The 26373-nt window shown below is 40.8% G+C and overlaps 1 protein-coding gene across 1 annotated transcript in view; it reads right to left on the reverse strand.

Moving 5' to 3' along the window:
* FREM2 (FRAS1 related extracellular matrix 2) overlaps window positions 1–17755 on the reverse strand; it is a 118512-nt gene extending 100757 nt beyond the window's left edge. The window contains exons 1-2 of the mRNA XM_021526624.2: window positions 12613–17755; window positions 9017–9106 (exon numbers count right to left, since the gene is read on the reverse strand). Coding sequence (XP_021382299.2) covers window positions 9017–9106; window positions 12613–17755 — 5233 coding nt within the window. The remainder of the gene's footprint in view (window positions 1–9016; window positions 9107–12612) is intronic.
* Between the last annotated feature and the right edge of the window lie 8618 nt (window positions 17756–26373).

Here is a 26373-nt window from a genome sequence, read left to right on the forward strand (position 1 = left end):
CTTCCAGTTGGCCTTGGCCCATCGACCCAGCCTGTCCAGATCCCTCCCGCACTCAAGATCAGTACTCCCACCCAACTTGGTGTCATCAGCAAACTTACTGAGGGTGAACTTGCTCCCTTCATGCTTTGTCATTATATTTCTCCCCACATCCAATTCAGGATAGAGATTTTCCTTACTCTTTTTTTTCTCACTAATGTATTAATAGAAAATTTTTTTATGGCTTTTCACTTCAGTAGCTAGAATAAGCTCTGCTTGGGATTTGACTCTTCTAATTTTCTGCCTGCATAATATCATGTTATCCTGGTACTCCTCCTGAGTTGCCTGCCCCTTCTTCCAAAGGTGATAAGCTCTTATGTTCCCCAAGTTCCAGCCAAAGCTCTCTTTTCAGGCAAGTTGGTCTCCTTTCCTACTTCTGGCACATGAGGACATCCTAATTCTGCACTTTTAAGATTTTGTTCTTGAAGAACATGTGGCTTTCCTGGCCCCCTCTACCTTTCTGAAATATCTCTCAAGAGACTCCATCAACCAGGCTCTTAAACAGGTCAAAGTCTGCCCTTCAGGAGTCCAGAGTGGCAGTTCTGCAAAATTTGGGCTTATGAAACAAAATATTTGTCTCCATTTTTCGAGAAAAAACACAGAGGTTGATGAGGCAAGAATTGCCCTTATAATATCTAGCAAGGAAAACAGAAACTTGCACCAGTGAGAATGTTGCAAATTAAGATGCACAAATTGGAAAACTTTGATGACAAAACATGTCATCATTATATTTTCTCCATTTTTAATTTAATTTGATTCTTAGCATTTTCCCATAGATTAATACTCACTAACTTTTGTTGTTGGAACACTTTTTTTCATGTGTCTGTTGTTTATTTCAGAGATGCTTATCACTCTTTGAATTAATATCAACCTAATTTTTAAAGAAGTCCAGAAACTTCCTGTATACATTTTTTTAGTACTCAAACAGACCTGTATGGGAACTCTAGAGGACTCTACACAATTAACTAGCCAGTGAGGTGATAAAAGCTAAGCTTATCTTGAGGGCTGTTTAGAATCTCTTGATTAAAACAAGTTGGGAAATTAAACAACCTGTTAGCAGGATTTCTTGACAGCAGCCAGTGTCCCTTCTCTAGAGCTCTTCAGAATATCCAAATCAAAAAATATTTCCAACTGACTACCAAGATAATTTCACAAGCTTATTATAGTTCACTTTAGGAATTAGCGTCTTTCTGCAGGTTCTCATGTCACTGGCAATCAGTGTTACCGCTGAGAGTTCTCAATTCTTCTAAAGCCTAGTGTGTCTCCTTAATCCCTTTAATTCTTGCATTTTGACCTAATTTTACTGCTCATTGTCATGCTTCTTTTGCTGCTATTTGGGCCTTACTCTTTATCACAAGAATATAAAAGCTAAATTGTGGATTATTTTTAAGTAAAAAGCCTGTTAAGTACTTATAGGGCTACCTTATACTTTCCTTGTCTCTCATCTGACCAGGTCAAATGAAATCAATGGCACTATTCAGCTCAGGAAAACAAGTGTGATTGAGCTAGAAGTGCTAAACTGGTAAACTTTGTTGCAACTGTATCTATTCTTTCAAAGTGTGATTTTCACTCAGCAAGTGATCTCAGTTGGAAACTAGAAAAATACTATCAACAGGTACTGTGTTTGAGACATTTCCTTCCTATTCAACCAGCCCAACAGTCCAGATTCTCATTCTATATGGAAGAAAAGACCATTGGCCCTGACTCAAGGAGAACTGAATGGAACCACTATCTGCCTGCTCAAAACCCTGATCTATACCACCAGCTTAAGGGCTATTCTGGGAGGTACTGATCCTAACTGGCCTGTTTAAGCCATTTTATTCTGTGGAACACAGCAGGTATCACCAGCGAAGGAGAAATATAGGGGGAAAAGGAGCGCAGGCAATATTCCAAAGAGTAATTAAGAACTCAGATACTTGGGCAACAAACAGAAAATCAATACAAAGCAGACCAGAATGTAAGCAAAGGCACATTAATGGAAGTAAGGGTTAAAAAGCCTCTCAAATGAGGGAAGGAACTGCACCTGAGACTTCCATGTTTGGACAAAGTTCCCTGAGTTCTGTATAAAAGACAACTAAAACCACAACTGACTCTCCTTTACTAATCCAAGGCAATATCTAAACCCACTCCTTCAATTAAACTGCTTTGCATTTTTTAAGAAAAATATTAAAAATCCAAGATGGGGAGCAGAGGGGAAGCTTTGTTTTTGGATAAAATCACCATTTGAACTCAAATAATCAAAACAAAACAAAAATTCTCTTGCCAAATCACCTAAATTTGTCTCAAAAAACCATATTTTTTTTTGACTAGACAAAGCAGGTCTTTTTTATGCTCATACTTGGAGAATAAAGTGATATTCAAGTTAGAAATGGAAAATTCAGTAATTTCCATTATTCAGTCTAAAATGCCAGGAAAAGGATACCAATATAATAACTAGTACAGAAGACAATGATAATCTTTCCTCTGAGATTAGTAAGAATTGTACCAGACTTCCTATATGCCCCATATAAGCATCTCTTACTCCTGTATATTTTCACTGGTATCTAATTTCACTGAGACCTTGCAATCCCATTCACAATAATGTCCCCATGAAGTAATTTTTTATTTACAGTAAAGTTTATTTTGATTTGGTTTATTTATATAAGCTGTAGTGTCTAACTATTTAAATCCCCTGGTAATACTTACAGTAAGAAGTGTGACATGTGGAAAACAGCAGCAACAAGCCTGGCAATGGACCAGAAACCAATACAGTACTTGGCAAATGATGGCAAACAAACCACCAACATATGATGACCTCATTTTTAAGCCAAAGATAAATGTAGTTGATGTGCCTTGGCAAGACTGGTGTGCCCCAAATGCCATAAATGAGATCAAGCAAGGATGATGCAAATAATTCCCAATCATATTTTACCAGTTTGCTACTTTAAGAACTATCAGATATTAATTCCAAAAGGTCTGACATGACATTATTATTATAACTCACCTAGGAAAAGACATCAGCATTTTGACTTTGAAAAACAGCACTGACAAATATTATAGTTTAACAATTAAAGGGTGAAATATTATTCCCTCACAAATTAATAAAGCATACCAGAATGGTGAAGTTCCTAAAAAAATATTTGTTTACTAAAAGAAAGGATGACATATGCAATAATGCATTTCACAAACTTAATAAAGAGTTTTCTCTAGGCAGTGGAACATGATTCTTTATTTCTTGAATAAACATATTTGGGAAAGGTTTATGAAATCTTTTCATAAATTTGGCTTAAAGGCTAATTTCAGGGAATTGTTTTTGAAAGATTCTTGCTTCAGCAGGGATTTAGCCAAATGTTAGTACAGCAAAATGCAGTGCTGTGTTAAGGAATTTAGGGATCTGTAACACAAAGTTTAAGTAAGATTTAGCTAATGATGCAAATCACCAGTTTTAGTGAGCCTTGGCTTTGCGATGCTTTGGCTTTAAGTCAGAAAAGCTGCCCAAGGAGCCTGAAATAAAACAATTCTTGTTTCCCTAGCGATCCTTACATTCCTAAACCAGCTATGAGAATCTGTCATTACTTCCCCTTTGAAACCATTCTACCCTTGAGGCAAGGTGTTGCAAGATATCATAGCAGTCCTAAAAAAGCAGTTTCAACGACTCAAGCACTGACAAGAGAATAAAATTAGGTAAGGGACAGGCAGATTATGGTTCAAATTAAAGCTGAATAGGAAATGAGTCTTCCTCTCACATGATCTGGGGATTTTTTAGAATACTCCAGACCCAAAAGGCCCACATCAGGGTTATCTCATTTTGTTATTCAAAGCAGGAAAATGTAACAGGATTAGTGACACACTAGTAATATTTTGCATTTTAACTAGTGTAGCACTAGAATCTTGCAACAAAAAATATTAAGGCTCAACACAGAAATTTCTTCCATGGGTGCTGCAATCCTGGTTGACAGTTTCCCAAGCTTCAGAAGACAGACAAGGGAGGAGGGAGAACAAACACTGCAAACTACTGTGATGAGAGCACTAGTCAAGAAACAAGCAGGCCAAGAACAAGGTCTTCTTTTAAAAATATCTGGGATCAGACCACTATTTAAAAAAAATGAACATTCCTTCACTGACTTTACATGACCTGATCTTGAACATTTCAGAGTTATCTGCAAAACCTGAATAGAATAAAGATTTTTTTTTTTTTTACATGAATCAAAAAAAGAATACAATAGCTGCTCTCTAACAGCAGTCCACATGCTGCCACAGAAGTGCTGCTACCCTGCCACAGAAGTGCTGCTACCCTGGACACCCACTGCTGAGCAGGGGAATGTGTTTCATCTTGATACTACCTCTGAGGGATGGAGGTTGTGCTGGGGTTTGAGTTTACTGCCAGTTTTGGGGCATGTTTGTTTTACACTACATTATCAGCAGAATCTGGCAAAAAAATTGCCTTAAACCAGTTCAACCAGTTTCGATTATTTGAAACAGCACCTTTCATGAGAAAATATCTTCTACACAATGGATAGCTGGGTATTAAATCCATATTTTTAGTCAACTATTACGACTTACTGCAGTGACAATAATGAATTTCAGATGAGCAAAGACTAAAGAGAAGGTAAACAACAGAGTTCAGTTTTAACTGCATTTTCTGTGCCCAGTTCACATAAGGAGTAAAAATGCCTCCAATAACTCCTAAGGGATGTAGTGTAAAATTGTAGCGTGCAGTTTTGTGAAACAGGCACCAGAGCTCAACACACTGGAGCTGATTTCTGTGTCAACTCTTATTCCATACAGATTAGTGCCATTTTTCTCAGCTGAAGCACCAACTCTGTGCAATGCCATACACACATAATTTTCTCAAGCTTTCAGGAATATGAACTTGCTGTGGAAACTGCAGCTTCTCCTTAAAATCATCAGATATGTTAGTCTATGAGTGTTTTTTCACTTAGTAAAAGGCAGAAACATTTTCAACTGGATTTTCTTTTCAGTCTAGTGAGTCTTTCAATAGTGCTGAAACTTGCATAGCAGAAATACATGCAGAAGTTCAACTATCAGTCTAGATTTGCATTTTACTTCCCCATGAGAAATAAAAATCCTACTTTCCCTGTGTTCTGGTAGCAGTCATTCCTTTATTAATCATTGAATTGAGAATTTTATAACGTACACATCAGGATTCACCCCTGCCACTTAATTTCTCTTGATAAGAAGGGCTTTTCTCCACCTTAATGGAATGTAGAGGCCACTCTTGAGGAATGTGATTCAATTGAGACTATTTTGCAACCTTTGTGAAAAAGGAAATTCCACACTTCTTTCAAAGTTTTGCAGAAATGGACTCATAACACTTTTTCAGTATCAAAAGGTCTCCACATGATTATTTTAGGATTAGAATTCAAAATAAAATTGAAAGTAGATTCTTAATACAAACCGCAGTAGTTTCTTTCAAAATGTCACATAGATAACTCAGCAGCAACTGATACACTACAGAATCTTCTTATTCTAAGTACAACAGAAATGCATGGGCTTACCCACTTCATAGCAGATCATCCTGAGGCTAAATCTCTACATAGGATGCATAAAACTGCTTTCTACCTTTAAAAAATATTAGTGTGGATAAATAGGTAAAATTGTGTCCAGTTTATTTTACTTTTTAATTATTCTTATTTAAAATGCCATTTACAGCCAGAAAATCTCTACAGCCATATATTTGTAGGTAATTGATGCTGACAATAAGACTCCTTCAGAGCTTTAAACTTGAACCAGTTCCTCCTGGTGAAACCTCTAATTTTGGTTTGAATACAGAAGGCCTATGCTCTTATAATCCTAAGGGCTTTCTTTCCTTTTAAATGGATTTCCTTTCTCTTCATATTGAGCCCATTTCTGTTCACTTTAATTATCATGGCAAAGTTATTATGACCTAGCAATAACCGCCAAGCTACTATTCATTTCTCTGTACTTCAGTTTTCTCACTGGCCACTAAGCAAAAAACCTTGTTCCAGTACCATATTTCATGCTCTCAGGACCCAGGTCATGCTCTGGTATGCAGCATGGCACTCACCTTACTCCCACTATGAGAAGTGGAGGAGGCAAGGGGCCAAGAGCTGGCAGAGGGCTGACTTGGCTCTTTCCCCCTCACCTACCCACCCAGTCTGCTGTTGCCCTAACTTGCTTACCATAAATACTACTGCGTGCGAGAAGATAAACAAAATTCCAAATACACAACAAAGCTCACAGCAGAGCAGTTTGATGACTCCTTGTACTTGGTCTCCAGGCAATTGCACGAAATAACAGCCTCAGGCCCCAGTCAGACTATCGTCATTTAAGAGCTTCTGCATTTGTTTTCATAGGTTATGGTATAATGAGCGTGGCAGGTCAGCCACCAAAAGACAGACCTAGAGGAAGCCATGCTCTTCTACTATTTGCAGTTCAGAGACTATGAACAAATATCACAGGACATGCAAAAAGTATTTTACAGGCAACACTACAGGTCTGGGTAACACTACACTAATTCATATCATATGAAAAGCAGGAAATGCTGTTGTATGTTCCCCCTGCTGAGGCATGAAAGCCTAGAATATATAAAATACTTGGGTTGCAAGATTTGAATTATTTTAGGGTTTATAAGTTATTTGAAATTACATTAGCTGAATTATATGAATGCACATTCATTCATTGAATCATGTTTTGAAATGCTTCTTGATTTGAACCAGATAGCTCAGGGACTCTCACACAATTCAGTTTAAGCAAAGTCCCATTTATTTAATTTATCGCATTAGGCACTTCAGGGTAGCGCAAACCTGTTACTACTGCAAAAATCTTGATACATGAGACGGAAGTCTGAAGTGTGGCTTTCTACAATGGATGTTGATCACCTGTGCTCCACCTTTCATTCAGCTCTTGTGTGGAATCTCTTAATATGATTTGGCTTAAAATAAAAAAAAAAACCTAAACAATAGCCTTGGTACAACTAATTGAAAGTCTGCCAAAATACATCTGAGTTGCAAAACACTGGCTTTGAAGTCTTTCTGAGGAGAGTGGAAATAGAAGTAGATTAAATAGCTAGATTTTTCATCCATTAGAGATTCTAAAGACATTGCTAATTAACTTGAGATATTTCAGACAGACAATTATTAATGTTTTGATCACAACTTCATCAATTTTAAATGTGTCTTTACCATCTTCAAAATCAGAAATACTCTGAAATGCAACAAAGCTCATTTTTCTGTCAACAAATAGCCTCAGCACAGCAAAAAACATCTTACCATCTAGCTAAGTAGTGTCTATGACAGTAATGTCATAACTTCCAAAGGCTCTAAAAAATCAGCAAGCACCTTGTTATCATGATTTTTTGTATTCTGAAAAATAGCATGCTGCTACAGTTGACAGGCTGTTACAACTCTGCCAAATAGAAGCAGATGTGACAGGTAAGCTTTTCAATGGAAAAAAACATCATATATTAGGTGCAATTTACTTTGACTACTTATTTGCCACTATGAAGTGTTAAATGGCACAGAGACAAGTCCCACAAATGTTAGTCTCTTGAGGGGCAACTCAGTTTGAAGAATTTATGTTAAACAGCTCACTGAGAGCAAACTTTCATCAGCTTTAATTACTCCCAACACACAGAATCTTGAAACAATATCAAGACTGAATATTTGTTCATCTATTAAAAGAATAACTCAAAAAAATAATGAATAATGTCACCTTGTGCTGACACCTGTTATAAAAAAGACATATGAAAAGACAGCATCTCATATTCCATTTGATGTACCTTTAAGCTTCTCTAATCTATATCTCAGTGAAAAAAAACATTTATGGAAAATAAGTCGAGTGTTGCATACTCTTATGTCACTACCTGGTCTCTAATGTCACAAAGATTTGCAAAAAAATTTCCAAAAGTCTCGAAAGGTAGTGTTTCCTCTGTGCTTGTCCAGCACAATAAAGAGTAAAACATGTTTTAATATCCCACTCCAGCAATGGTAGACAGTGACAAAACTGTCCAGTCTGTGACAGACAAGACAAATCCCTGCTCACTGATCTTAATACCCTTAATTGTCTATGCTTCTTGTGAAGCAGTAATACAAGCTGTGTACATGAGCTGACAATCAGCTAACTTGAAGCATTCTTTCTAAGAAATTTATTATTAAAACAACTAATAATATTCATTGTCAATTACTCATAGAGTTATGTATCACATATTTAAAAAGGCATTAAAGTAACATAATATAGCCACCTGTTACCACACAGAGGAATATCTACATTTAGGAATATCCACATTATGTCAGACTTTGTATGGGGACAAAAGAGCCTGTTGATGTCTTTTGCTTACACTTTAAACTGTTCTTTGTGCTTTTGAACTAAATAAAAAATCCCAACATAATTCTTCCTCAAATGAGTACACGCCAGTATTCTCAATTTTTTAAAATAATTTTCTTTTGCATCCCCCACAATCCCAGAAAATAGTATTAGCCAGGAGAATTCACACCAGTCGCCTGACAAAGATCTTTGACAAGCCACTGAGAATTCTGTTATGGTAAGTACCTAGAATAAAAATTTGAACTCTACACAACAGGTACAAGTTTTGATATGAGTAATGTTTTGATATGAATCTTAAAATTGGAACTTTTAAAAAGATAAATAACAATAACCATAAATGAAAAGTTTCTCAAGATAGACTTAGGAGAATTTATGTATGAAGAGCCTGGATAAGGAATACAAAGGTAAAATTACAGAAAGTAGTATCTGAGTATAGAAGGTAACTGAGTAGACTTTCACTTTCTTGCTAGAGTAGGTCAAGGTTTTTTCACTAGGTGCAATCACCATTTTATTGACACCTCTCTTCATAATAATCAGAAATAGTTCAAAATATAGGAAAGCCATAAAATCAATCACATTCCAGGAGATTGCACAGAATTCTCTCAATTAAATTCGACATTCTTCAACTCCCAAAGCATACTTAAATTCTTTGTCTTTAAATAACAAGAAAAACTGAGATTTTAGGACTACTCACCACTGTCTTCAACCAAAAAATGAAAAATGTCACTGGTGGCATTGTCACGCCCTCGTAAAACATAGCATATCTTCATATCATCGATATCAGCTGGAAAGAGGAAAAATAGACTTTATTTTATATTATGAAGATAGAAAACCTCTTTTAGAAAAACTTGACATGTATTAAATAGTTTAGCTTCAACAAGAGAGAGGTCAATGTCCCACAGCATAACTCAGGAATTTCAGTATTAATAGTGTTGAAGTTTTACAGATATCCTTCATTCTCTCTCTCTTTACTTCCTCCTTCCCAGGCCTCTTTTTCTTTTAAGCTGTATTTACAAAGTGAAATAGAATTTAAAAATGTGGGCTTGACAGTCAGAACTACTTCAGATTTTTTGTGGTTCATTTTCTTAAACAGAGGTGCAGCTCCATGAGGATATTGATATTGATGCTGTCATTCTTCAACCTGCAAAGTACTGCAGAGGGCAGTTACAGTGATTAACTGCAATTAAAGTAAACAGAAATTACTTCAGTAAGGGACAAAAACTGATGTAGAATTTTGAACCAGCAGTTACCATAAAGTATGTAAAAGATAAACAAGTATTTGTTAATATTGTTTTTTTCTGGTTTCCTTGAGTAGTGATGAGAACCATGTATGCACATAAAACCTAATTTTTGTCACTTTCTTTAAAGGACTTCTGTTAGTAAAAGTGCTAGAAATTAATCACATTAAAGTGAAGCTCAAGTAGCACCCAAGTTCTCCTCTGATATTAGGGTGGATGCACAAGTAAAAAAAACTCCAAAGCACTTTTGTTAGAGCTTCACAAAATCTTCAGTTCCAAAAGTAGCCAGACATCTTTTAGTGCAAACAAGTTAAGAGCATTATCAGCAAATATATGCAACTGAAGAATCTCTTCCATAAATGTTTGAAAATTAAAGATCAAAAATTCATGGAGCCATAAAGAGGATGCAAGCAAATACGTCTTCATGCCAAGGAGCACATAAATCTTTCATCTGGCAAACCCACAAGTACTCAGCTATGCTCATGTGGGTAGCTTTATCAAAATCTATGGTTCCAGCACACATAAATATAAACACTTGAACTGGTGTTTGCAGGACCAGGACCATCTCATAAGAAAAAAAGGGCACTTGCCATCCAAAGACCTTAATGTTGTCAAAATAATTGCAAAGAATTACCTGTTTTCTGTTCCTTAACAACATGTTTGGAGTCACTTGAGCAAGTCTATGCTTTCTTTCCATAGATGATTAGGTTGTGCTAGCTATATAAAAACTTGCCTAGTTTTAAGCACAATTCATAATCATGTAACTACAGTGCCTGATAAAATTAATTTTATAATGGAATTCTCCAACATAATTTTGAAATACATCAAGCATAATTTTCTATTTCAAAAAATATAATTATACCCACTAGCAGAAAGCTAATATTGCTCTGCCCTATTTCAGTTACAGGATCTGAGAAACCAGACTGTTCCCATTGCTTGCACACAATGATTCTTGTTACCTTACTAAAAGGTGGTCAGGCTGCCTTCACAAACTAGCAAGAAGCTTTCAAAATTTTTGCATTATGTCCTGAAGAGCTTCATTTGACTACAAAGTTGCCCCAGTTTTGAGTAAAGATAGGATCAAGTGACCTTGAGAAGTCCCAACATAAACTGGAAGACTCTAATGAAGTTTTACAAGCCCCATAAGACATAATGGACACGTGTTGATGAAACTGGAACTATTCAGCATTTTGAAAGAGGTGGCACATGACAGGATAAGAGGCTTAAAGAGAGGGGAAGATCAAAACATAAAAAGAAAGCATGTAACAACAGGTCCAATAGTCAATGCAGAGGCTTCCCAAAGTCCTTTGCAAGATCTGTGCTTACACTGGGATCTTCATGAATATGAAAAAAAGAGGGCCTTTTTATTTTTGCCCTGAACATTAGACAATTATTTGTCTCAGTGTAGCATAAGCATGACCATCTCAAAGACCAATATTATTGAAGAAATGTTTATTTTTTAAAAACACTCTTCAATCCAACACAAAACAAGAGTGCTTGTGCTAGTACTGTGTGTGAAGTTACATCACTTCCTGGGGATCGTCACTAGCTTTAAAACCAACTTTTCCTAAGGATTGCATGCTTCTTACTCAGCTTGGGCAGACCCAGGATATTAAGACAGCCTTCATGGTATGTGGTTGGACAACCAATTCAAGTAGCAACTTCATTTTGGTCATCAGAAAAACGTACGCCTGGCCACATGGCACAGGAGGGAATGGTACCTCTCCCAAGTGCTCTACATCCTCAAAAAAAATTAAAAAAAAAAAAAAAGGGATATCACTGTTCCTCTGCTTTCGAGAAACATCTGTTCAATAATTATAAATTCTTCAATGTAGGAGAAAACCCACTAAAATAAGTGATAATATGTTTATTTGCTCACTCCCTTTTTCTTTTGTTTCTCACTTATTCTGACAACACTCTCAATATTACTTGCAGTTCACTACTGAAGCCTTACATTTAAGGAACTGTGATGGTCCCCAAAGCTTGGACAGTTTGGTCTCTTCTCATCATCTTTTTTGTACTAGTACTGCAAAACTTAAGACACTTCAGTCATTGCAAAGTTCATCAGGCCTATTAGAAAGACTTGGTATATCTGACAAGAACATTGCTACAGCCAAGACTTTAACATGGATATGTACTGGTATGGGCTCTGTGAAATGAAACACAGCCAACTGCAAGTGTTCAACTCAAGTCTTTCCACCTACACAGTCCAACCTAGCCATTTAACTCTGAGTGTCCATGCTTTTGGTGCTGTTTGCTCATTCCACAGCTGCACAAGCCTGCAAAAAAACCTAACTTCATTGCTAGTTAATTAGCCATTAAGTCATTGTAAAGTAACATGGAAAATTCTCCAGAGAATAGCTAATGCTCCCATACTAATTACAGTTACTTCAAAGACTTGGGTTGAAGGTTTATTTCAGAATATATGACACGTGTGGGTTTTGCCCTATTTATAACACCGAATGTTTTAGTTCCATGTAAAAAGTGTAAGTACCTCTAACATAATTTTAAAATGTTTACATTACCTTTTAATTTACCACAAACACTTTGTGGTAAAGATTTGTGTAATTAAAACAACAAATGCAGTTGTAATATATTATTTCCCACTAGTGGGGAAAGGATTTTGCTTTTACAGTTAGGTGTGCTCAGACTGTACAGCAACCGATACCCTAGTCATTAGTTAATAATAGCTTGGCCACTCCCATAGTATTTTCTAAATAAAACTGGTTAAAGAAAGCACTGTCTCAAGATGTACAGCCCAATTCTGTTATCCAAACCTTTATCACTATGACTTACAAAAAGTGCAAATTACAGTTATTTGGACTAAGCTCTCCAAAGAAATGAAGCTACTTCAATCAGTGTTTACCCAGCAGACTACATTTCTTGTTTAAAGCTGTCATGGATGTAATAAAAAATAAACAGATGTAAAAAACTGTGAAGACATAATAAATAAGCTCATTGTTGGAAAGTTTCTCCCATCAATTACTATAGAGTTTAGCAGGAAAATAATGTTCCCAGTGATCTAAAGAAAGCACATGAAGTATTGTAGTACCTTGGGTGAACTGGCTGATGCTATGGTTGCCTTTCCCCAGGTGAATCAGGAAGCCATGGCGTGGACCCTCCGTGATTCTGATCTTAAGAGTAACATGTAAACTGTCCCTGTCTTCCACTTTCAGCACTTTGTTGGTAATCAGAAACCCAATGTGACCAGTGGCCAGAACACGGAGAGTCTGAGCACCCTTATTTATTACAACTTGAGGTATACTGTTGTCCACAGCCATTATTCGAATCTTCATAGTCTGAGGCTTCCTTGTTTCAAACACAGTGTTGGGGAAAACATAGAAATCAGTATGAGTGCCATCTGTAACAGTGAAAGAGAAACTGTCCTCAACTGATTCTGAGCCATCATGTTTGTAGCTGATTAGATTTTCATTCAGATCTTGTTTAGTGAAGGTGGTGACTGGTTTGGAGTTATTGAACATGATCTGGCCATGAATTGGTATTTGAGTGATGATAAATTTTAGCAGTGCATCAGGTGTATCTCTGTCTTCTGCAGTCAGTTCAAATGGGGTTATCAATTTGTATTCATTTTCACTCACAACCAGGTTATGGATTGTAACAACAGGTTTCTTATTGTCCACATCACTGATAGAAATTCTGAAAGTACGAAACACAGGGTTATAGCCATCAGTCACCTCAAATTCAAAGCTGTCCATTTTCACCTCATCTTCTGAAGTATGAATGTAATAGATTTTATTGCCTGCTAACATGAGTTGAGTAAAAGTGGAGATGGGTACCCCAGGCTGATCTGTGCATTCAAGATGACCACGAACAGGTGGTCTGGTAATGGTGAAAACTAAGTTCTCATCTGGACTATTCAGGTCACTGGTACTAAGCAAATCAGTAGTAAGGGTTACCTTCCCTCCTTCTTTCAGAGAAACTCCTTTGCTGATAACATCTGGGAAGACAATATCAATGCTGCCTATTGTCACATAAAAGTAGCGGTCAATGAGAGGATTTATTCCATCTGTCACATCAAACTTGATGAGATCACGAACTCCTTGCTGGCCAAAATGCACATATCTAATCAAATTTCTATCCACTTCATCCTGGGTGAAGTTCATTCCCCGGGTGATATTTTCAACTCCACCTGAAGGCTTTATTCTCTGTAAGAGACCTTGTCCTGGCCCATAAGTTATAATGTATGTCAAGGTTTTGTCTTCAGAATCAAGATCAGTAGCCTTCAATATTCTGTTATTAATAGTTCTAGTTTCCCCTATTTCAATCTCCAGACCGTCATTGATGGCCATTCTGGGCGTCTCATCATCTACAGGAATAACCATGATGGGCACCATTTTCCTAACGGTGTGTTTACCATCTGAGAGTTGCACCTCAAAACCATCCACCCTGGTCTCAGAGTCATCATGTTCGTAGAGAATGCTGGAGCTCTCTGTTATCTGATCCAAGGTGAAGCTCTCCACTAGGACAGTTCCATTGACCAGCTGGTTCACAATGTGGCCGTGCCTGGGAAGCCTGGTGATTGTGAAAGTTAACTCATCAGCAGGGACATCCGCATCAACTGCATTGAGGATAGGGGTATCAATCACCAGGCTCATGCCTTCCATCACAACAAACTCTCGGAGGAAGATTTCAGGCTCTTCGTCATTGATCGGCACAATAACAATAGGGAAGAAGTGCCTCTGGGAAAAGTTAATGCCATCAGAACAGCGCAAAGCAAATCTGTCTTCAACAGGCTCTACACCCTTATGTATACTCTGGACATAAAAAATGTGCCCTTGACGGAGGTCCTTCAAAGTAAAAGCACTTATAGCTACACCTGCCCTGGATTTTTCAGATCCTGGGGCAGGAGAGATGTTCTCTACATACCCAGATGTGGGCTGAGCAACAATTGTGCATAGTATATCATCACTAGGAGTATCCACATCTTCAGCTCTGAGGTGAGCAAGAGTAATGACCCGTTTGTCACCTTCCGTCACCATGAACTGCTCCCCCACAAAGATTTCTGGAGCTTGACTGTCAACAGGAAGAATGGTCACCAAGACTGAAACTCCTTGAACAATATTGCCCCTGACACGCCACTTCTCAGACAGGTCAGACAAGGTAAGGTTGAAAGTATCCTCTTTGGGCAGAAGGCCTATTTCGCCACCGGTGTGAGCATATACCACAGCACCATCCAGCAGATCTCTCTGGGAAAATCTCTCTGCAGGCACCCCTTGAACCAGGATGCTCCCATGCTGAGGAGGATCCTCTACAATGAAGGTCAACATAAAGTCATCTGTATCCTCATCTGTGCCCTGAATGACATTAGCAGTGATTTCAGAAGCACCATTCTCCAGCACATCTAGGTAGGAACCAAGAGTTCCCGGGGGCAATCGTAGTGTAGGAACCTCATCATCAACTGGGTGCACACTCATTTTCAGCGTGATGGGCACAAAATGAACCCCATCACTCACATCAAGCCTGCAGGTATCACTGTTGGCCTCAGCTCCACTGTGCACATACACCACCCTCCCTTGTCTGATATCCTCCAGGCCAAAGATACCACCTGGAACCAGACTGTACCCAGAGAGTTGCAGCTGCCCATACCGAGGAGCCTGGGTCAGGATAAATCTGAGACGGGCAAGTTCAGTGTCCGTGTCACTGGCATCCAGCTCAGTTGGACTAAGGACATGGCTGCCTCCTTCGGGCAAAGTGAAGCCAGTATTAGTGATTTCGGGAGGCTGGTTATCCACAGGCTGTAGGTAGATGGTGAAAGTCCCTTTGGCCACATTGCCAGCCGCATCTTGCACTTGATACTGGAACTGAATCAAATGAGGAGCCACCCCCAGCTCTTCCTGTGGAGGACGGTACGAGATCTTGTGATGGTTGATCTGGGCTTGGGTGAAATGCGTAACTTCCACAGAGTGATCCTCAGTCAGCACCAGGGATCCAAGGCGTGCTCCATATGCATCAGGAGGGTGATTGGAGTCAGTGTCAGTGGGAGGCTGGATTACCGTGTAGCGAAGTTCACGGTCCCCGGAGTCCTGGTCTGTGTAACACAAGTGCTTCCTCCGCAGGGGGGTCACCTGCTGCTCTGCAACTATTAAATGCAGGCTGCTGCTACTGTGGAGCTCTGGAGCTAATCTGTCTACAGGATGAACCCTGATCACAAAAGTCTGTGGTCCAGAGCGGTTGGGTGGGTCATTGTCATCCTGGACTCTAAAGATGAACTGGTCCAACACAACCCCAGGGCCAGGGCTGTGAGCTCCAAAGTGGTGGTAAAAGAGACGCCCTTCTACAATGTCCTGTTGCAGCCACTCTCTCACTGGCTTTTCATAGATGAGGGAGCTCCCTGCTACACCTGGCACCTTCCTCCAAGAAAAGCCCTCCTCTTCTTCCTCTTCTTCCCAGCCAGGAGGTGGCTGTGCCTGACGGAGCAGGAGCTGCCCAGCTGTGGGGCCAGACTCTACTGTGAAGAGCAGGATGGCATCCTGCGAGTCAATGTCAGTGGCACTAAGAGCACGAGCGGTGATGGGCACTGTTTCACCCTCAGCCATGGCAAGCCCTGTGTTAGCATTAAGTAGGGGTGGCTGGTCATCTGTGGGCACCAGGGTAATGGGGAAAAGGAACTCAACACGGTGGCGAGAGCCACCATCTTCCAGCCGCAGGACAAGGTTGTCACTGAGCGGAGACTCGCTGCCATCGTGCTGGTAAATGACTCGGCCTGCTGCCAGCTCAGCCACTGTAAAGTGTTTACGTGGGGCAGCAGGTCCTGGGGTGTCCTCCAGGAGAGTGAGGTGGCCATGCCTCAGCCCTGCTACCACACTCACCCGCACCTGCTCAAGGTCATCCTCATCACTGACCACCAGGTTGGGGCTGGGACCTGGGCCCGAAAGGGGCCTTGACTGCCCCTCATAGAGCACGAGACCGGTGTTGCGGGTCACCACGGGTGCCAGGGTGTTCATGGGCTTCACCACAATCACAAAGGTAAAGGGTTCTGAGGCAGCACCCTCTGGGTCCAACACTTCGAGTTCAAGCTCAAAGAGCCTCTCCCGATCAGAGTCCTCCATGGGTGGCTGATAGGCAATGCGCAGCTCCCGCACATCCCGCTGGCTGAAAGAGGTGACAGGCAAGCTCCGGTCGTCTGTGCTGACCATGTGGCCTTGGCCAGGACCAAAGGGAGAGGTGATGTTGAAAAGCAGTAAATCGGGAGGTGACTCTGCATCCTCAGCTGACAGCATGTCGGGCGTGAGGGCGGTGAGCACAAACTGATCCACCTCCATCATTAGCATGGCCAAGAAGCTGGGTTTGGGGGCCACGTTCTCACTCCCGGCGCGGATCCGCACCAGCACCTGGAAGTACTCGCGCTTCAGCAGCGCCCCGCCGCCCGCCGCCTCCCGCAGCTCGGCCACCAGCGGCACCAGGTCGCGGTTCGGGGAGCCGCCGGCGGCCGTGTGCCGGTAGCGCAGCCCCAGGCGCAGGAACTCCTCGCAGTCCCACATCAAGGACGGCATCGGGCCGCCCTCCGCCGCTTCCCCGCCCGTCGCCGCCGGCGGGTAGTTGAGGATCTCTCCGTAGCGGGGCAGCCCGGCCAGCAGCGGCAGCAGCCCCACTCGGCAGCGCTGCCGGCCCGGCTCGAAGGCGAACTCCAGGCTGCGGGCGTCCAGCGGGTTGCTGGTGCCCCGCAGGCGCTCCACGGTGAGGGGCAGGTTGCGGGTGACGATCTCCAGCTGGGTGAAGAGCACCTCCACCTCCAGCACCAGGGGCAGCACCAGGGCGCGGCTCGGCGAGTCGTAGCGCAGCTGCAGGCGGACGCGGTCCCGGGCCGGGCTGCGGCCGCCCAGGTGCGAGTACTGCACCTCGCGGGCTCCGAAGTCGCAGGGGAAGCGCCGCGGGCTCAGGCGGCCCGGGCGCTGCCACAGCGGGTCCTCGTCCAGCACGGTGAGGTGGCAGCGGTCACCCGGCTGCACCTGCAGCACCAGGTCCCGCGCGGGGTCCAGCCAGGCGGAGCGGCCCAGGGGCACCCGCAGCCCGCGGTTGGCCACCACCACGGGGTCCGCCTCCGGCGACCACGGCGAGGAGACCGCAGCGCTGCTGCCTGGAGGGGGCTCCGCCGCCCCAGCCCAGGCGCAGCCGGCCAGCAGCAGCAGCAAGCCGGCCAGCAGCCGCCGCGGCCCGGCGAGGAGAGGCTGCATCGTCCTTGCCGGCGGAGGGAAGCGTCGGGAATCTCCAGCAGCGGCCGAATCGCGGCCCCAGTTCTGCCGCCGGCGCGGCGCCGCTCACCCCGCGCACACGCTGCGCTCTGAGCGCGCCGCGCTCCGCTCCGGAGGGGAGCCCCGCGCCCGGCAAGCCCCGCCCCGCGCCTCCGAGCAGCCAATGGGCACCCGCAGTGGGAGAAGCCGCCTTGCGCGATTGGACAGAGCTGCGTGCCAATCATGTAAGTTACGAGAGGGGCAGGGCTCTCCTTCCCTCCTGCCTGCCGCCGCCCAACAGGTTGCGGAGCGAAGGCGGCGGGATGAGCTCCGGCGGTGCGGGAGCGGGAAGGTGGCGGGCACGGATTGCTCTGCTGGCGCCAGCGGCCCCGAGAAGGGAGCGCTCCGCTCGGGGCGAGGGCGGCGCTGCTTTCCCGCAGCGTAGGACCGCACTTCTGCCAGCCCCGGGCGCGGCGGGAGCGCGCCGCCGCCTCCTGCGCTGCGCTTCCCCGCTCCCGCCTGGCCCCCGGGGGCAGAACTAAAGCTGGGCTGTTCCCGGCTCGCCGCCGGGCAGTGCTCGGGCTTTCCCTGCCCCTCGGGGTGGCGGTGCCGCCCGGGATCCAGCGGCGGTGCCGCCCGGGTTCCAGCGGCGGTGCCGCCCGGGATCCAGCGGCGGCCGGAGCGGGCTGCCCGAGAGCCGGGTCCGGTGGCGGGGAGCGGGGGGCGGCAGGAGTGCCCCAGGGAGAACGGGACGGGTCACAGGAGGACAAGCGGCCCGGGCGGCGGCGGAGCTGCCTGCCGGCACCGCGGCTCTGCGCCACGAGGAACATCGGATAAATACCTCGGGCGCAGCAGCTGGCACCAGGTAGTGCCCAGTGTCGCTCCTCGGAGGCGGCGAGGCACAGCAGCGGGTAATGAAAGGCTCACGGTATCTCTGCCACCTTGTGCCTGCAGTTAAAAAAGCACATTAACTCCGAACTTGGAGTTCTTTCCCATTAAAATTCCCGATAGCAGGCTCTGAATTTCGATGCAGCCTGTCTCAGGGTTGCTAACATTCTTTGTTGTTTATGAAATATGATCCGCATGCCGTTTTAAGAAAGGTTTCTAACAAATACAACAAGGAGACAGATTCAAAGACAGCACAAGGCTGTCTCAACATTTGTGTAATTTTTATATTCCTTCTTTTAAAGTTATGTCTTACAGTATCCTTAAGTGGTGGAGCAACATTATGGCACGTGATCTTGCTTTCTGTATGGCAAAACACCAGTTTAGAATTTGAATTTTGCAGTGTGGGTACAGCTACATTCACATTTAAGTATTCTTTTTAATAATTCAGTTTGGTTTGGAGTGGGGAGGAAATCAGTAGAGATTCCTATTCAGTTCTACAGCACTGCATTATTGTAATTTGTGATATATTTTTATATTCTATTACTGACATACCTATGGAATACTGCTGAAAGCTGTTTTATGAACTAAACCTATGCAGTAGACTTATGGATTCGGATGCTGCTGCAGGGAGTAGTAGTTCTAGTAGTTAGATATCTACCAAGTTAAGCAATGCTAATACCATTTTTGTACTCCTATGAGACAATCACCCTGGATTTCAGCAATGAATGTCTTATTTGTAAGATTAAAAGGAAAATATTTCAGTTGAGTCCCAGGCACCAATGACCAAGACATACCAAATAATTTTTTTAAGATATTTTGCTGTCTCTGGAAAAAAAGAAATAAAAAAATAGTAAAGGGATGAAGTTGCCCCATGTCTCACACAGAAATTTCTTATTTTCCATGGATATAGGCTCTGGTTCTTTGACCTTTGATATCCTCATCACCAAATAGTAAATCTCCATGTACAAACAGCAGAAGTCCTCTTTATTTTTAAGAGTTGCTGTCTTGTCAAACAAATCAGTGAGCTCTTGTGCCACAGTCCAAGTACAAAGTGCAAGACTTGGTTTATTTCTTCTTCTTGTCACAGCACAACATAAACAAAAATTCCAGATTATAGAGTTGATGAGAATTTTGAAAGTATTTTCCTTGGATTATGCCAACACTTGTGTTCAAATTGTACCTGAAGAAAATTCATCTTGGCCAAGTTTTGATCTAATAACATAGATGTAAATCCAAACTGTTTTCCTACCAATTGTCCCTGAAGTTAGCGTGGCAGATCAGAATTAGGCCCAATAACAAGTCCGTTGATCTTTTAAAATAAATTTTTAGTGAATAAAGGAACTGGTATTTGACCAGGGGAAAAAATATACATATCTTTGCATTAAAACTTGCAGGTTTGCTACATTACTAAACTTTATTTTCAAGTCTAAATAGAAACAGAAATATTTAGGGCACAGAAGACTTCCTAATTTAACACAGCATTAATAAATAAATATTTTAAGACATTTGTTTATTTTAAAAATAATGCAAATATTTCTTATTTTAAATGCAACCCTTCCTGGGGGCATCTGGCTTCTGCTTTTGATGATGGATCACAGGTGTATATTCCTTACTGGAAACCTACACAACTCACAATCCTGTGTTAAACAAACAGAAGTTTACTGTTCTCCAAGTCTTCATTCAAATGTATAGTTATCAAAGACTGCCCTCTGTTGATAAGGCATAATCTTAATTTCTAAATAGTAGTGATGCCTGATTTTTGTTATTATATAACTTTTTGTAGCTGTTGTGTACTAAACAATGTAAACAATTCCAGATATGCTTTTCCAATAAGTTAGTAAAAATGAAATAATTTTGGTTCCTAAATACTGGTAAAGGAGGAAAAATATGGCAGACAAATGTCAGCATTTTTTAATATTTTCCAACAACATGAGCATTTCATAACTTTCAAGGGCAAAAAGATTTGCCAAAGTGTCTTTACTAGCTTGCTAAGGAAATTAGGAGAGCAGGGGAAGGGAATGGAAACAGCAAATGGGATTCATGGGAATATTTGGATACTTAATTGATTGTGTAATTTTCTATTACAATTCAACTCTGAAGGCCATGTGGAAGCAAGGTGTGCAGTATCTACTGTGTCTCAGAACAAATACTCATAATTCACAGTATGTCAAATAATATGGTGTTCAAAGACCAAAGATCAAATTAGTCTGCTGAAACACGGTAAGAATTTGAAAATTTTAAACAGCCATCTGTGAGAGTGTTTCAGTTGCCTGTGTTGCTGTACTTAACTAATAACCTTTCTGTTGCTTCCATACTCTTTTTGTTCTTTTATTTCATTAATGAATTATTACGCAAGTGGCTATTTATGAATTTTAATGCATGGGGCTTTGCCTGGGTTATGCAAGAGTGTTGCTGAGCTGTAACTTTCAGTACTTCTTTTCCTGCAAGGTATGTCTAGAGGCAGAGAGCTGCCTCAAGAGTCCTTCCTGAAATGTTTTCTTTACCTTTACATTCTGTAAATGAGGCATTGTCTTAAACCTATTCTCCATTTCTTTAACAGTCATGAAAATGTCTAAAAGTCTGTTTATAAAAGTCCAAATATCTATTGCCATGCAGGCAGAGATATTAAGTCCAGTATCACTAAATGTGGCATCCACACTTTATTTCCCATTGCCTTGTGGTATGAAGAAATGCAACTGGTTTCTGTCAGAATACGGTTGCATTCCTTGACTAGTGAAACTTCCACAGTCTGTTTTCAAAACTGTTTGGGTCTGATTCTGGTTTGTAAATTTCATGTACTTACAGTTAATGTGACCACATGGCCTAACCAACACTGATTCCAAAACCCAATCCAAAATCACCCTCCATCTTTCTAAAGTTCTTCTCAGATTTTTGTCATGTTGGCTTATGATGTTTCTTCTGCTGTTGTCTCAATAATTGTTTTCACCTTTCTGGCACTAGTGCTCTGCCCACCTGTGCTGGGCACTCTCCATGTTTCTTTTTTTGCTTCCACTTTGGCTCTTTAAAACCTACTTTTCAAGTCAAACTTTTTCAAGCTCCTTCCCACTTTAGATCTCATCAGAAGCAATGTGTTTCATTTATGCTTTTTTCCTGTCTTTTGATCACTCTTACTCTTTTTGTTTCAAAGCCAAAATACAACTTCTTGATCTGTGAACAAAGGGGAAAGACTTAGTAATTTACTAGACTAAATAAGTTGTTCCATTACCTATAGTTTAAATCTTCTGTTTGGACTCTGAAGTCTTTTTACTGTGATTATGGAATGTATAACATTATTTTTAAATGTACACTGACACACACATGCATGTTCTTTGATGTGTAATAAAGGCAAGAAAAAAGACACTATAAGCAACATAGCTGTTTCCAAAAAAATATTTAAAGACCTCAGTCTCTCTCAGATTGCTCTTGGATAAGATTGGTGAGGGGTTGGAAATGTTGTTGACAGGAAGTGATCAAGTACTGTCACTAGTGACAATTAAAATTTAATCTCAGTGTACAGTCCAGAATAGGTAGGTTTTTGTGGTTATGTATAGTGTTAGTTATATTCGTATAAATTATAATTATAACTGAAATCATGTTTTCAACAAGGAATTATTGACAAAACAGTTCATTCTAGCGCAGATGTTAAATGAAGTTGAGATGAAACTTTTTGGAGTACAAACTGACTACAGTTTAATATCTTTGTTAATGGACATATTCAGTTTAGTGTTAAGTTACAATTTTAAGTTCACCATCTTATAATAAACAAGGGAATACTTTTACATAAAAGTAATACTCTTAATCTATTTAAGAGAAGTTGCTATGCAAAAAAATAGAAAAGGCTTTGACTACATAAGCCTGTCTTTTTTTCTGGCCTGCCCTAGAAACAGAGAATTAGAAATATTTTCCCCAAATTAATTTTCTTATGGTAAATTTGTGAAGTAGTTTGAGAAAGAAATACAGCAGTTCCTGTAGAATGAAGCTGTGCATGCTGAAATTTAGTTCAGAAAATGATCTTCCTCCATCATGGGCTCCTATGGTTAATCATTTTGTGTGTTTCATGTTTAGCTGAAAGATCAGTGGTGAGGGGAAATTGTATTGTACCAAGTGCTCACATCATGTTAAGGTTTTCTTTAGAGTAGTGGTCTCAGTGGTTGTGAGGCTTCTATAACATAAGCATGATATGTTATCGAAACAATTGCGGTAATATCTATATGAATGTTAACATCACATATATTTTGGATGTCTGCTGTTTTTATGGAAGGAGTTGTATTTGTGGGTGAGTTAATTGATGGAAGTAGTGCAGTGATTCTGCAGCTGACAGAGGATTATATTTAGTAAAAATATTTAGAATTATTTTAATTTGTCTGAGCAAAGATGTTGATTTCTGCCTATTAATAGAAATCTTTTCTATCAACTAAATATTTTTTATACACACCTATACTATAAACGTGACATACTGCACATTTTATATAATATGCAGTCATGTTCCATGACAAAGACTGTTGAACTAGGTCCAGAACTTCAGTCAAACAAGCTGTCAGGTATCCCCAAATTCAATGCTTTTAATAATTTAGGATGCTATGGTATTCATTATAAAATGTAACTAAACTCTTTTGAAGAATGATCCTGCCATCTCTGAGTTGACTTTGGATATCTATTAAAATTGCATATCAAAAGCTGAAGAAATTGCTGCTTAATCACCTAAGATTCCCTTCAATGTAATTTTTTCTGTCCCACTTTATAAAATAAATTTTACTTAATCTTTGTAGCTTTGGTTGTCATAACAAAACCACCCCACACAGGCAGTTTCACCATATTATAATTCAAACAGTATCACTGCCATATATACATTTTCTTGTGACTATAAACTACTGCTGTTTATGTTAGACAGCCAAAGGCTGGAAAGTAAATGAGAACTAAGCCTTAAGATTGTGATGAGGGCAAGAAGCAGCATCCGCCCTCCCGCTTCATATCCAGGTAGTGATATCAACCACTTACTATGTTTCCTTTCTCCATAGAGATCTCCCTATGTTAGCCAATGTTAACTTTACTCCCAATTTACATACAACTGCAATAAATACATCTTAAACTTTTGGGTCTGATACTGTGGCTTCCACTCAAATAAACCTTATAGTGTCTTCACTGAGTTTTGCCAAGGTAGGAATCACAGTCAGTTTACAATATGATAGATGAGGATTATATTAATATACAAGTCATATAGATGTACATGTATGTTCAGCTGGATACCTATTAAAAGTTAGCATTTTTGTAATGTTGCAAGTTGATTTCCAGACTTTTCTATAAAATTGTATCAAACCCATTCTCCGGGACTTTCAAATGAACCATCAATATGTGTCAACATTTGCCATGAAATATTTTGGAGCAACAGCTATTGAACTGGTAGATTAAACTGATTTTGCCTTGCTAGGACTGCAGGTGTTCATCACAAAAGAAATAGTGGTTAGCCACTAAGAATCCCAATTGCAGGTTACATTGCATTTTCGAGGGAAGATTTTTGAAGGTGTGGATAAGTAATTAGTGTCTAACTTCAGGCTATATAGACATTAACTGGAAGCCAAAGGACAGCTGGGATTTTGTTTGGAGAAGGATATTTGCAGTACCACTGAGGTACAGGTCTCACAGAGAAAGTGCTCACCACAGAGCTGGGAACATGCAACTGGCTGCCCTTAACCAGAACCCTAACAACCCAAAAACTTGGGCACAGCAGTTTCAGATTTATCTGAATTATGTATGTGCTGGTGGTGAGAGGCAGAATATGGCTGCCTAAGCTGAAAGATCCTTTTGTATGTGCCTTTTTCAAACTAAAATTTTGTAGTTAAATGAGTTTATAGCATTTTAGTAAGGGGACAGTCTTGCAAATGTACATTGAATAAGCATATATGAGATGTGTCATTCCTCACCCCTTTGGACATAGGAAGACTGCATTCAGGCCATTTTGGATGTCTGACTTAGACCTCACTTCCTCTATTGATAGTATGTTGAACGAGGGTCTATCAACCCCCTGATAGGAAGAGATAAAAATCACTTATTGCTGCCTTTATATTAGAAATTAAGACATTTTGACAGCTGTCAAATACCATTCCTCCTATAATAAGTTGAGATGGGGGTTAGAGGTATCTTATCTTGTGAAAAGTGCTTAAAAAGTACTCATGTCTTTCTATACCTTCTGTGGAAAGTTTATGTTCCTGGCTTAGACGAGATGCTTAAATCCTAAACTTGTGAAATTAAATGTGAAAAAGGGCACTCCACATTATGAGAGATTTAGAAGCTCTAAGCCTGTTGCCTCCAGGACTCCTATTTTTAAATTATTTTAAAAATATATTTTTGGATGCACTTCTAGAAGTTCATCTGTACTCAATTCCTGGAGAAGCCAAATCTGAAGTATCCTCAGGCTAGCTTCTGATGCAGCTTTTTTTAATGCTGTGATATGGAATGGAATCCAGAGCCTAGGTGTTTTAGTGTGATCAAAGGTGCTGTGACCTTTGAGATTTCTTACTGGTTTGTTTACAAGAAAGCAAAAATAGTTAACTGTCAGTTTCAAAACATTGCCCACCATTCTGATGTCTCTGTATAACACAACTTGGTAAACCAAGTTTACCAAGTTTAATCTCTAACAAGTCCAATGGGAACATATTTAGCCAAATGGCTCAAAATAGAGAGAACAAGTAGAATTTTGCAGTAAGAGTTACTGGACACTCCAAATGACCGAACACTCAACAGCTACCTTTGCCAGTTTTAAAAGCAGTTAGCTATAAAACTTATTTTATTTTTATAAAAGGTCAATTTGCAAACATGCACTCACCAATAATGAGGGTCAGAGGACACCAGCATCTGACCCACCATAAATTTTACTCTTGCTGCAACATGTAAACCTGCAGCTAAGCTGGTAAACCAAGAACTGCAGCAGGGGCTATGCTGTTGCATAGCACTGCCAATTGCCTCAGATAGCTAAATAAGTATTTGCAGTCAGATAACCTTAGTATTTGCAGTGTTTAGGCTATTTCCAAGCATATTTAGGGAAGTAAAATTAACAGTTTTATTTGGAAAAACTCTCAGCCAGAAGTGAGGTGTATGTGGTTGGTGCATATGTTAGATCCGCTGTCCACAGAATATTTTTGAGCTGCACCACCATCAGGCCTTTTATGCTCACTGTATCTCTATAAACGGTGCCAGGACTTAATGGGAGATTTGTGCTTAACCTACAACCTTGTGATTGCCCTACACCCAAGCAAGCACCTTTGTATCTGCACCATTGATGCACCATTGCCAGACATGGCAGTTTTCCCCATTACTTTTTAAGCCTTTGGTCTTTAATATTGTGCATTTAGACTTTAAGAAACTACTTTTTCTTTTTCTTTTTTTTTTTCCCATCTGTTCTGTGCCAATTATGGATTAAATCCAATCTTCAAGGTCCAAATCAGCACTAAACACATAAAATATATCCATAGGATAATTCTCCCTCCCCAGGGTTTCTCATCTATGAAAGCATTTGAATTAACCAAAATTCTCACAAAGCAAGTTGCCATTTCTCTGTGCAGTATTCCAGGGCATTCATTTATGTAAAAAACTTAATCACTGTAATGTTATACCTTTCATAATATGTCTAGGTTTAGATTTAGTTTTCTGTCCCTTAGTGTAGACTGGTAAGAGGTCAGTAGTGATTACAACACAATGTTGCCCTGAGCAGTCATTCCATATTCAGAATGGAACTT

This window comes from Lonchura striata, chromosome 2 (assembly GCF_046129695.1).
Source record: "Lonchura striata isolate bLonStr1 chromosome 2, bLonStr1.mat, whole genome shotgun sequence".
NCBI classification, from domain to species: Eukaryota; Metazoa; Chordata; class Aves; order Passeriformes; family Estrildidae; genus Lonchura; species Lonchura striata.